This window comes from Serinus canaria, chromosome 5, assembly GCF_022539315.1.
Source record: "Serinus canaria isolate serCan28SL12 chromosome 5, serCan2020, whole genome shotgun sequence".
In the NCBI taxonomy this organism is placed as follows: domain Eukaryota; kingdom Metazoa; phylum Chordata; class Aves; order Passeriformes; family Fringillidae; genus Serinus; species Serinus canaria.
The window spans coordinates 29,727,123-29,739,846 of NC_066319.1; the positions used below are offsets into that span (position 1 = coordinate 29,727,123).

Genomic DNA, 12,724 nt, shown 5'->3' on the forward strand with positions numbered 1-12,724 from the left:
GACAACAAGCATTCAATAGTATTCTGACAAAATAGCAATTTTAAAATTAACTGTAGAAAGGTGGAAGTATTTGGAAACAGTTGTTTCATTTCTACTCTTAAAAATCAAAGCGCAGATTCTGCTATGAAGAGCAACACACCAGGTCCACTGCACCTGAAGAAAAAATTTATGAGCCAAAATCAGAGAGAAAACAGCAAGGATTTGTCACTGTATTAAAAACCAGACAAACCACAACAACCCCAAGGAAGCAGGGAATCCCTTTTTAAGCAACCACTATTTTCCCTCATTAGAAACAGGATACTGGGCTGTGTGTTACCAGACTTGAGCCAGTATACCCCTGTTTGGGTGGGATTTTTGCATTAAGTCCTTACCAGATATTATTATAAAACTGTTTCCAAGTTTTCAATCTTAGAAAATCAATTTAGGGTAGGAAAGTCAAACTGAGATCCTTGCAATGAACACATCAGGCTGAGCCCTGTCCACAGGTATTCCTGTCCCCTTCCCTTCCACTGACTATGTTAGGTGCAAGTGGAGGTGTTGGCCTTGTGATTACAATGGTGCGAACAGCACAGCAGCTAATGAGCTGCAGGAATGTGCTGCCCGGATATAGCAACTCAACAGAGACATTCACAAAAAACCCCTTATTTTGAGCACTTGGCAAGCAAAGGCAGTTTCAGGAATGGAAAAAGAGCCAGTTGAGACACAAGGCATCAGCTCAGCAGCTCCTAAAGGTCTTTAAGTGGTGGAGTGCAGCAAGACCCCAGTACTCCCTCACTAACAGGCCTCCAAAACAAGCGTTTTATACCTCCTCCTTCCTGCTTCTGCAATGCATGAGAGGGATCCACCAGGTTGTCTCGTGTCTTTTATTTATTCTTGGTTGAAATATGATCAAAAGATCAAATTGGAAGAACCTGTTTTGTTTTTTTTTTTCCTGCTAGGATGACAAGAGATTGGAATGCATTTATCTGAACCTGCTTTGATATCATCCTCACAGTCTTTGTCATTTTTTTTCAGGCACCCAGAACCGACTCAAACTTTACCCACCAGCACATTCCAGCTCTAATTAAAAGGTGCTCTGGTAGCTACTGTAGAAATTTAACAAACTTCTAAGTTCCTGACAGAAACAATGCTCACCAATTAACACACCAAAACAGCTGTCACAGATTATACTAATTATAATCCCTTCACTGCACTCCTTCCTTCCTTGGAGCACACATGGCTCACTTATCAGTCCTTTTTCCTTTACAGAATTATTATGGCATGGAGATCACATGGTGACAGTTTTAAAATACTATGTTCTTTACTCCAAGTACCCACCTATTGTGTTTAACAGAAGTAAAATCACTATTTTAGTGGATGGGCACAGTTGGAAGGCTGTCACAGCTGCTGAAAAGACAATTTGAGAAAACGATTAAAAATCTATTTTTCTTCATTTTGTGAATTTGCACATTCAAGTATTTTCCAATCTGTAAACACTGAAAGTTATTTACCTTTTTTGGCTTTGCTTTACTGTCAGAGTTGGGTACACATGAACTTCTCTGACACCCCAGCACAGACGAGCAGCACACTGCAATATGTATGCCCCTTTAGAATGCCTTTTGTAGCAACTCCATGTAGCAAGGAAATAGTTTGTACCATGGCAATAATAAGAATGTCTAGTTAAGGCTAAAAGCCTCATTCTTCATGCATTTTCCCTCTAGCATAATGAAGTATTAACAAAAAAATGGGCAGTATGGGACACAGCAATGACAAAAAAATACCCCCACACATATAGAAACCTAGCAAGTTGGAAAGGTTACTTTAAAAGCACAACTCTTTCCCCTTGAGAAAACACATCTTGTTTCTCTTCTTCAGAGAAGAGAAACAGTTTCCTTTTAGAGCACCGCAGTTCAGTATAAATGGGATACAGGGTAGGCAGAACTGAAGGTCACGTTGCAGTGAGCTCACAGACATTGGTTACCCATTTTGAACTATGTTTCATTAAAGCTCCTGCTATATTCATCCATCAGAGCAAAGTGCAACTATAAGTAGTTTTTCATTTATTAGCTATGTTTATTGGAATGGAAACAAGCTATTTTCAAAGTCTTCAAGTTCTCGGTCCCTAAATGCAGATGATAAACAACAGAAATGCTAATTTAAACATGTCTGCACCAACAAACTTGCAAGGAAAACATTAATGTAAAACATTTTGTTCCACTCATTCTCAGCTTGATTTAAAGCAAACAAAAGAAAGCCCTTTCAATGGTAAACAGAAGTCACCCATTGATCATACTATTCCAGGTTTTATATTCACACCACTCTAGGTCATGTGACAGAAGAGGAGGAAAAAACCCAAAACTTTAGAGTTACATAGCCCAGAAATTTATTGAATACTTGCTCAAATACATTCTGTATAGAACTGTTCCACTTGCTTGGTTTTGTTGCTCCCAGGAAAGATCATGAACAGATGCACTGAGCTGGAATCACCAATTAGGAATTGTTATGTATGAAAGTGTTAAGTATGGGGCTGCAAACGCCATCTGGCCAGATCTGTGTCTTGAATTTGACTAGGCAACTTCCTTTCAAAGGGTTCAATTTGTGTAAGTTGCTGCACCAAATGTTATCTAGAAGAGCCTTTTACATTTTGTTCTTTTTAAAACAGGAAAACACTTCATATATTTGCTTTGGAAGTTTTCAATACTGGAATAATTTAGTCCAGAGTTTTTGCAATGGGGTTTCTAATTTTTCATATGATCGCTCTTCTAAGTATCCCAGAACATTTAGTCTTCTGTTTTGGCTTCCATTTCCTCGGCATCATCATCCCCATCCACTTCAGCATTTTCCCTCTCCAGTCTTTCCAGCTGCCTTGCAAGCTCAGTTTCGTCTGTGTCAGTGACCACCTTAGGCTGAAAAAAACCAAACCAGAATACATGGCAAACTGTCATAAAGAAAGGTCACATGATTTGTAGACTCTGATTTTACATAAAGAGCAAATAAAACCCAGGAAAATCAGATTTTCTGGCCATTTGTTTATTTCAGGAGCAGAGAGTCCTGATTTTTCTGTTTTTTTAATAACTTATCATGATTTTTTGCTGAGATTTCTTGTAGCACTACTGATCTTACTGCACTTTAGAAGTATTACAAGGAAAAAAGTTGTATTTTAGAATGTAATTTGTTCTTACCTCCATCTGCACATTAAAGACTCCCCTCTTCTCCTCAATTTTTTCTTTAATTACAGCCATGGCTTGATTCAGAACAGACAGTCCTTCAGTTCTCTCTAGTGTTGTGGTAGTCATCACATAACGAGGAGGGGCTATCAGATTAATCTACCACATTATAAAGATTGGGGAAAAAAGCAAACTCAGTAACAAAGGAAAAGATATTATGCCTAGTTAGATCAAAAATTAAAAACATTAAAACCCATATGTTTTCTTTTTTTTAAATGATGACTTTTTGTTATAAGAGACCATTATAAAAAGTAATTTTCAAAGGAGAAAGTACTCTCAATTTTTTTTTTTTTAAACACTTACTCAGTAGTTCACTTAACATCCAAAAACTGTTGGGGAAGAAAAACTAGGCATGGGTACAGCAGTCATTCTACTAACACTCAAATGTCAGTGGAGCAAACTTTCCTTTTCTTACACAATCTTATACCTGAAAATAAAATTTATCGCTGCCTAGTTAAGACTGCATAAAGGAACAGTGGGTCTGTTCTATGCAAATACTAGACTTTAATATACTGAACAGAATGAATACATCTTCCCCAAACTTTGAAAGGCACTGCACAATCACAGGAAAGACTGCCAGCACATGATTGAAGGAAGTGTGTTACAGCCCTGCTGGAGAAGAGCTGGAAATCAGGCCCATGGCTTGATGGGGCAGAGCAATTGCACACCACTGGTCCCTGAGGGCATCAGAAAACTTTGCCTTTGATTCCAGTATTAAGACTGACACTCACTTTGATGGGCATGTTCTCCGTGGAACAGTTCAAGCCTGCTCTCAAAGCTTCTTTTACTGCATCTATGCCTTCATAACCATAACAGGCCACCTCAATATCTACAACAGAGAAATACAAATAATAAAATTTTACCATTACCAAGAGCTGAAAAAAATATTTAAAGCTTTTAAACTTAAGCTTTAATACATCTTTTTAGCAACCAATGTTTATCCACAATGAGAGCCTCAGTAGCTTCCAAATCTGAGGAAGGTATTACATTTGCTTGACTTTTAAGCTGAGGTAAGAGTCTTTATAAATTCTTTAGACAATGCAACATTTTACCTTGTGCTTTGAAAAGCTGGAATACAAATTTCTACACTCATATTCATTCACTTCTCATCCAACAAATATAACACCAAAAGTTATGTACTTCACATAGAGAGATGAAGATATAAAAGCAATAAATACCAAAGAAAATGCAAGATCAGGAAAAGTGAAACTTGAAAAGGAGCACATCCACAAAGTTATGGAATTCCATCAGCAATTACAACAGAGGCACAGAGGCATCACTTGAGGAGCATTAGAATACATTTTTATAAGGTTAACATATGGTTAGAATTATAGTTAGCTATAGCCTTTTGAAGGTGTTTGAAAATCAAGGCATAAAGTAATATTGGTGATATCTGTAATACCCTGATCAGTGTAAAGTCAAAGATTTCTTTACCTGCATAGCAATGGCACAAGACTAAGCTACTCAAAGAAGTTGGTTTCACTTCCAGGTGACTCACAAAAACCAGCTAATTCTGAACTATCAGGAACAAATTCACAGAGGAACATCCCAGTCAGTCTCAGGATGAGAACAGAAGCCAATGGCAAGATTCTACACTTGCGCTGATGACAAAATTAATGACTTAGACCACCAGAACAAATCAGGCAGCATGAAGAAAGTAAGGAGATATGATCTTTATTTCCAAAAGTGATGAAGTGCTATTCATGTTAGTAAATGCAGTCTTCAAGGCAATCAAATAAAATTTTTGAACTCTGTGTTAACTCCTGATAGTCTAAAGCAATAGGTAGAGGAATTTTACATTACTTTACTTTTTGTACTCTCTTCTTGATTTCAGAGTGGGAAAGGCTTATCTCTTCTCTCCACAGTAATCAGCAAGTGTTAATGCTCTTCAATATACACTTGCAGAGCAGAGGCAATTTCTCAATCTAGTTAGTTAAAAACATGATTCAGCTACACTATCTGTTTAATGGCCAGTGTGCCTTTAGGCTGTTCTGTAGAGCCAGATTTACAGTTTTGAAGTAAGCTTTCTGAAGTCATGCAGTCATGTGCTTTTTCGGCCACAATAAATTATTAAAAGACAAACTAGCTCATAGATTAGAAATGTACTGGCTTGAGCTGATATATTTTACTGAATGGTTTGCAATCAACCTGCTAGAAATACTATTTTCACACGTTTATGAACAAGTGACTAAGGTGCATGCTGTAGCTGTGCTGACAGAGTTCAATTATCCTGTCAAGGAATCCATGAATTTAAAATTCTGAATAATGAAAAAGAATATTGTAGATGCAGTAATAACTATAAAATATTTACTTTCATTGTGTGCCAATGCAATATGACAGATCACATTATCTATCATGACAACCAGTCTGTGTTCCAAGGAAAGATAAAAGCCACCTTGCACTTTGGGATAGGACCCAAATAGGCAATTTGAAAGCAATTCTTGATTAAGGTGTCTTAATTCTGAACAGCTCCATTCAAATATCAGCATTATGAGCCATTACTTTTAACTGAGTTTATGGTTTGCAACAAGATACACCATCTCAACCTAAGCATCAAGATAGGTTCAAGGAGCACGTGGGAAGAACTCACCAGCTCGGATTTTGACAGCCTGCGGTGTCAGACGTCTGTTAATATTGTCAATCAATACACGCCTCTCTTCCTCTGTCAGATCCAGACTATCCAGGATCGCAGGGTCTCTGAGCCAAGCAAAGCAATGTTACAGAAGTTATACTGAAGAGGAATACAACACAACATAAACTTCTGCTACTATTTCCATTTCTTATGAATAATTCTAGACATCTACTAGGTAAAGAAAACTGGGAAATTTCTTAAGAACCCATTGAAACACTGCAAGAAAATGAACACATCTATTTTCAAAGCATTTTCTATTGGTAAACACAGCAGTTTACTCAATTTGTTCCTGGAAGGAATAATCTGAATTACTTAAATTTCTTTTTTAAAGCAAAGGAATTGCTTTTCTCCTGCTCCCTCAATATGAGATAAATAGAATGTGACAATTATCCAGCTTCTTGATATTTTTATATTTTCTCCAAAGTGAAGATAAACTCATACCACATAAAAGCAAAACCATGATGAATCTGGAGTTTTAAAATTATTTTAGTATTTCATTCAAACTCAAGATATTTGTCATTCTACAAAGTAACCCACATTCATTCCATGTTATTTGGTATTTGTTTTTAACAGTATCTGGATCGCAGACAGATATTTATCTGCTGGCTGCATTCTCAGCTAAAGCAAGGAAAAAGGCTTTTTAAATCCCAAGCTTATGGTTTCAAACTCAGAGATCACAGAAGCAAACTCCTCTGCTGTTTACCAGCGTAAATCAGCAGCTCTCTTTTAAAGTGGTGTCAATTTTCTATTGATGTATCAAATTTATCCCAAATCTATCTGAAACAGAGAACAGAACAAAAAAGTTCTGCACAAAAACACCTCCTGTTCTGCAGAGACAAAAAGTCACAGTTTTCTGAAAAAAACACCAGACCACCTACAAAACTACCAGCAGGCGAACATGAAATAAAATGGCCCAAAAGCCAGAGGTAATACTAGAGATTGGTCTCTGCTGCTAATAAAATACCAACTTTCATGTTTTTTATGCTAAGTATAGAGAGTAGAAGGGCCAAACAAGCAAACAGAACCCAGAAACATGACAGATTTTACAGATCAAAATATGAACCTGTACGGCAGAAGTGATTTATGGTATATACAAATTCTGCTTTATTTCCAAACTATCCTGTTAAATCCACCTGTTAAAGCATTTGTTAGGCTTTCAACCAGAGGTTCTCAATACTAGATTTTTACTGATTAGAAATTTACTGTCCAATTTCTGCAATAGGTATCATGCTGCGTGAAACTCCTAAACACTAATCCTCAGTACAAAGAAAGGAATAACAATCCAAATTCTTAATGGGAATTTTAAACTTCTCACAGCACTCCAGCCAAAACAGGAAGGCAACAATATCCACATTGTTCTACTCAACTGCTATACATTTATGTAGGAACACAACAGGAACAAATAAAATTTGCAGACCACAGTCAGAAATCTTAAGGCATTACTGATGGAAAGATGTTTTGAGAACAGACAGCTTCAGAAGTTTGTGCTCCAAAATGAATACTCAGTGAGCAAAAAAAGGCCTGTGCTTAGTTGTGTATGCAACTGAAGCTAAAACAGCCAGTGTAACTAGAAGTGTTGTTTTTAAAAAAATTTTTACTATACAGATGTTTAACTAAGTATTTATCCGTTCAGAGTGATCTGGAATTCCTTTTACAGCAGTATGTCCAGATTTTCCCTTTACCAGTAAATCTGCTATCACCAGAAAATAATCATTAAACTATGAAACAAAACACATTAATTCTAAACGAGGACACAAGCTGTTTCTTCCTCCAAAAGACAGAGCTGGTTTTCAGCTACTTATAAACACGACTGAGTGCCCTGCCTCCTAGAGTCACTGCAATTTCTAAAAGCATTATTACTGCCATCTAGCGTTCAACGCCAGTTCATCACGCACACACTTAGGTGCTCTAAAAGAACAAAACTGAAAATGTTCACTGAGAAATCCAGTTTAGGATTGACAATTTCACAGCAGATTCTGTAGAGGGAAACCAAATACTTCGATTCTGAAAGCAAATTAAAATATCAGACTCCATTTAAAAAATAAAAGCCATCTATCTCAGCGCATACTTCCTCAGCATCACAATTTCCACCTCTTTCCATTCATAATTCCATTTCTAAGCTTATGATCCCGTTCTTTAAGTTCAGAAGTGGAGAGAAGCAACAAGTCAGCTTGCTGCATTTAAAAAATGAAAAAAGCTGTCTGTGCAGTGGAAGAGTGACAATCAGCTCTGAGTAGAAATGTCTTCAGATATAAAGCTAGGTATTTCTGATAAAATCTGCCTGGGACTAAAACCAGGCAAATTCTGACAAAGACCAGTGGTTCTTCCTCTATTAGACTGATGTCAAAATTTACCAGATTTACTTGACCAGTATATTCTTTATACTGATTCTGGGAAAGAAACCAAATGAAATAACCCAAAAGAACATGGTGACAGATCTACTTCAGGAAATACTTGTCTGCAATTTGAAATAAGCCCCTAGAAGCACAGAAGAAGTCCTTACGAGACTGCATGCTTGAATGCATCATAAGCACCATATCCAGGTCTTTTGTACTTGTCATCAAACACCCAGGCAGTTCTCTGGAACAGGCTCTCCAGCTGCTCATCCTTAGTGTACTCCAAGACTTCAGCAACGTGGCGAAGGATGCTGTAAACCTGCAACACCGCACTGGTAAAAACCCCAAACCAAATACTGAAAGCAGACAAAAATTTCTACTTAAATGTTAAGGCCACACAGCAGTAAGGATGGGAGCCTGAAACTACCTGCACATCTTTTAAATAAAAAGTTGCCCACAGTGTGCTAAACCTGCTCACACTCTGGATTTCTGATAATGTAAATATGCCCATTTACATAATAAGTTCTCAACTGACACCTTTCTTGACCTATTAATTATTTAATAAGCAGCTTATCATGTAACACTCATGGACACATAAACTGGTTATATATCTTTGCATGGGTAAATGAGAATCACAGGTGTTATGCCTAACACCTGAATGCACATGACTGAATGCACATACTTTTTTCTTATGTCTGCACATTTTGGTTGCTTAAGAAAGAAGCTGGAAATACATAGGGCCTAAATATAGAAAGGCAACTTACAGTCTTTGATTTTGTGAATTTGTCTTCACATTTGATTGCCTCCTCTGGAGAAACTCTTCTTTTTGACAAATCAATATAACCTGTTGGGGAAGATGATTTTAAAAATGTCAGCCATGGTACAATCTAAGTCTGACTCCTTCAAGAGAAACTCAAGAACAAACACTCTGGCTCAGGATTTGCTCCCTGCCTACAGTATCCCCATATTTTGCTACGGAGAGAAACAAGACTAAACCTTGATGAATTTAAGCAAATTATGATCCAAACTAGGATACAAAATTCTTTCAACGGTAAATACTTACAGTAGCAAATTTTATCTCAGCAACTAGGGATCTATTTTTATGTTTCTGTACACAGTTTGGGAAAAAATCATTCCAACATAGAAAGAAGCGTATTTAATGCATACTTTTTTTAGTGCTCAACACAATTCAATTCAAGGCTGGCACCTCATCACTTTAGCTCTGACAGTTTCCTAATAAATTGGCTCAGCCTAAAAGAAATGCCCAAGAAAAAATTTCTTTTGAACTCTCTTCTAAATTATAAAAGGCCTCCACCTATTTCTCACAAACTATATATTCTCCAGTTCAATAAAAGACCACTAGATGAATTCCAGATGTACTTCTCTGTTATTAAGAAAACAAGATTAATTTGTAAAAGTATAATTTCATTAGAGATGGTGGGGAACTTATTTCACTTCAGATTTATCTGCAATAGATTTATTCTTGCCCCTTTTTCATCTCTGCTTTTCCTTATCCTATCACTCATTATTTATTCTCAGAGTTACCTGCAGTTTCAGAAGTATTCTAGCAAAGCATATAACTTGAGAAACAGCATACCAACAGTAATATTTCAAGGAGACACACTCAGTGTTTATTATTTCTGTATAGCTGGATAGAGATTTTAGAGATTGCATGGAACAGTATTATCAAAATCTGAAATGTTCTCAATAGAAATTACATTTAAAAAACCTTCAAAGATTCAAACGTTCGAAAGACAGGAAAAACCAAAACTGCCTGTACAATTCTAACTTGTACCCTACAGAATTCACAAAGATGACGTACTTGCCATCACCTTTATCAAAAAGGTTTGAGACTTGTTAACTAACAGGATGCATGGTGAGCACCAAATGCTTAGCATCTAGATTTTTATGTTGACAGCAAGTGATCCTTCTCTTCAGTTGACTTAGAAAATCTAGGTATAAAAAAAAATAATTCCACTTCACTATAGTTCAGTGATTGATCTGGTGAGGACCCACTTAAATCTTTACTGATGTGATTTACTTTCATTAACCCAATTCCCAAAGGACACAGAGAAACAGAAGAATGATCATAGATATGGTCAGTGATGGGCTATTTTACCTCAATGCTCAAAAGAAAGCAGCCCTGGCAAAATCCACAAACACCTGCTAAATTCACGCGCATTTCTGTCCACAAATTCAATCCTGATAGAGCCCACCACATCCCCAGGTACCTTTCTCTTTGTCAACTCGTATGACCACGACGCACTCGTTCCTGCCGATGCGGATGAGTTTGTTTATGGAGCGGATGCGCCTCCTGGACAGCTCACTGAGGAGGATCATGCCTTCGATGTTGTTGTACTCCAGCAGGCTGACATAGGCTCCCATTTCCGCAATGGACCGAACGTTGACCATCACCACATCTTCCACCTCGGGGAATTTATGCTGGTAGAATCTACAGCTTAGTCCCGGCATTCTGGAATTTGAGTAAAAAAACCCATTTTTATTTCACAGTACATCACTGCCTCCTCCTACAAATATGGCAATAAACCAGCGAGGACTGGGGACAATAGAGAAGAATAGGGGCGGAAAAAGTAGCAACTGGGATAAGGTTGTGCTTAGGTTTCAATAGAAATTAAATAACAAATTAACTTGCATGTCAAGTACTATTACCACAACCATTTCCTAAGATGCTACTTTTTTGCATTAATGTAGAAAAAGCTTTGCTACCCAGACTTCATTACCCACTTCACCTGTCATACTGCCTAAACACAGCACATTGAAAAGGCTTCTTCACGTGGTGGAAAGGTGGCACTGCACACCTCACATGCATCTCAAGTCACAAGTGTGTAACATTCTCACAGATTCACAGAACATGCTGAGTTGGAAGGGACTCTCAAGGATCATCAACTGGACTGTAAGAGCAGGAGGACGTAGGAGAGGAGCATGCAGTGCTCATGAAGGATTTTGTATGCACATAATAAGACAGCACATGAGGCTAAGAAAATAAGAGGCAGATGGAAGCTGTGGTAGTACTGAGGAGAAGCAGACTCCGTATGACTTTTAAACTCAGCACTACATGTTCAGAGTAATCCTGCAAGACCTGCTCCAGAGGCCTACTGTCAGCAAAGAAAGCAAAGGTATTAATCAGAATAGAACTAGCCGGGCCTGAAGTACTGAAAGGGCAAAAAAAGTGCCCCCCAACAGACTGCTAGTCTGGAGGGGAAAAAACCCAACAAAATCACATCAAAAAAACAGAATTCCTTCATTCTACATTACGAAAAAAAAGGGAAAAAGCAACATTTGATAATCAGGTAGTGGTAAGAAGGAATGCCTTAACTGCTTTATTTTTCTAACAATGAATCCATATGCTTTTAAACATATAACTAGATCTGTTGTCTATGCCTTAAAGTTTCACACAGAAAATTTTCTAGAGCAGCAGGAGCCAAAGATGCCAAGTCAAATGTATCACTCCTTCAGAAGATTTTAGTCACCACTTTGAAGTTTTAGTCATGATCTTTACAGCAGTGCCAGTGCTTCCTAGCTATAAGAAAATTTAAAATCAGAATAGGAAGGTAATGCCAAATGCTATGTACAAATGTCCACACAATTCAGAAGACCATGTCCACCCTTATTTCCACTCTTAACTTGTAGAAAGGGGAAATACAGACTAGCAAAACATTATAAAAACACTCTGAAGGTTTTGTATAACTTTGTGTAAGCTGAAGCTGAACAAAAAACTCCAAGCTTAAAAAGGAAAACTTCACAGCTCGGCTTTCTAGTCCACTCAATGCAGCTCTGCTCAATACCCGTACTTATGTGGTACACGAGAAAGCTGCACTGCAAAGCGACCAACTGGAGCCACAGCGAGGAGGAGCGGACCAACAGCGCTCAGCACACGCAGCCCTTCACTCCCCTCTCCACAGCCACCAGGTTTTTATTTCGGCCTTCTGTGGAAGATCCCCACGAGTAACACTACGCCCACCACGCCGAAGCTGGAATTCATCTTTTTCCAGAGGCTGGGCACGCCTCAGCTGAGGCCCTCTCGGCCGCACAACGTCGGCGGAAACGGAGCTAGTCGCGACGGGCGCAGCCGGCACGGGCGCTGCCCCACGGCCGCCACCGCACCGGAAAGGGGGCCGGGCAAAGCCCATGTCCGGTGCGGCGCCGGCGGGAGGCCCGGGGAGCGCGGCCCGGCGGGCGGCCGAGCTCCGGGCGCGGTGCCGGTGCCGTCACGGCGGGCCCGGCCCTGAGCGGCGCCGCTCGCCGCGGCCGCGCGCGCCGCCCGGGAGGAGCCGGGGCGCGAGCCGGGCCGCGCGGCCGTACCTGGCTGCGGCCCGGGGGGTCCCGCGCTGCGCTCGCGCCCCGCAGTCCCGCGCTGGCCCCGCTCGTGCCGCCGCGTGCACCCGGCCGCTGCCGCCTCACTGCGCAGGCGCCGGGACGCCGAGAGGAGAGAGGGGCCGCGCTCCCCTCGAACGCCCTCTGGCGGCGGGCGGCCAGAGCCGCGGCCTCAGCCAATCGCGTCTCCTCCTAGCGACCCCGGGGAACACGTG

General features: G+C 39.6%; 1 protein-coding gene across 1 annotated transcript; it reads right to left on the reverse strand.

The window, feature by feature from the left end:
* Positions 1 to 2,338: 2,338 nt before the first annotated feature.
* EIF2S1 (eukaryotic translation initiation factor 2 subunit alpha) lies at positions 2,339 to 12,648 on the reverse strand. Its single transcript, XM_030240466.2, has 8 exons — positions 12,498 to 12,648; positions 10,406 to 10,647; positions 8,939 to 9,018; positions 8,342 to 8,493; positions 5,797 to 5,903; positions 3,938 to 4,035; positions 3,162 to 3,305; positions 2,339 to 2,885 (listed from the first exon to the last, which is right to left on the reverse strand). The coding sequence occupies exons 2-8, from the start codon at positions 10,644 to 10,646 to the stop codon at positions 2,760 to 2,762; spliced, it is 948 nt and encodes a 315-aa protein (XP_030096326.1). The 5' UTR covers position 10,647; positions 12,498 to 12,648; the 3' UTR covers positions 2,339 to 2,759.
* Positions 12,649 to 12,724: the final 76 nt, after the last annotated feature.

Coding starts and splice junctions, on each gene's coding strand:
- EIF2S1 (XM_030240466.2), bottom strand. CDS start 10,646: ATGCCGGGACTAAGCTGTAGATTCTACCAGCATAAATTCCCCGAGGTG. Junction 4,036..5,796: donor GGCTGTCAAAATCCGAGCTG/GTGAGTTCTTCC, acceptor TCTCTGTTGTAG/ATATTGAGGTGGCCTGTTAT. Junction 3,306..3,937: donor CGGAGAACATGCCCATCAAA/GTGAGTGTCAGT, acceptor ATAATGTGGTAG/ATTAATCTGATAGCCCCTCC.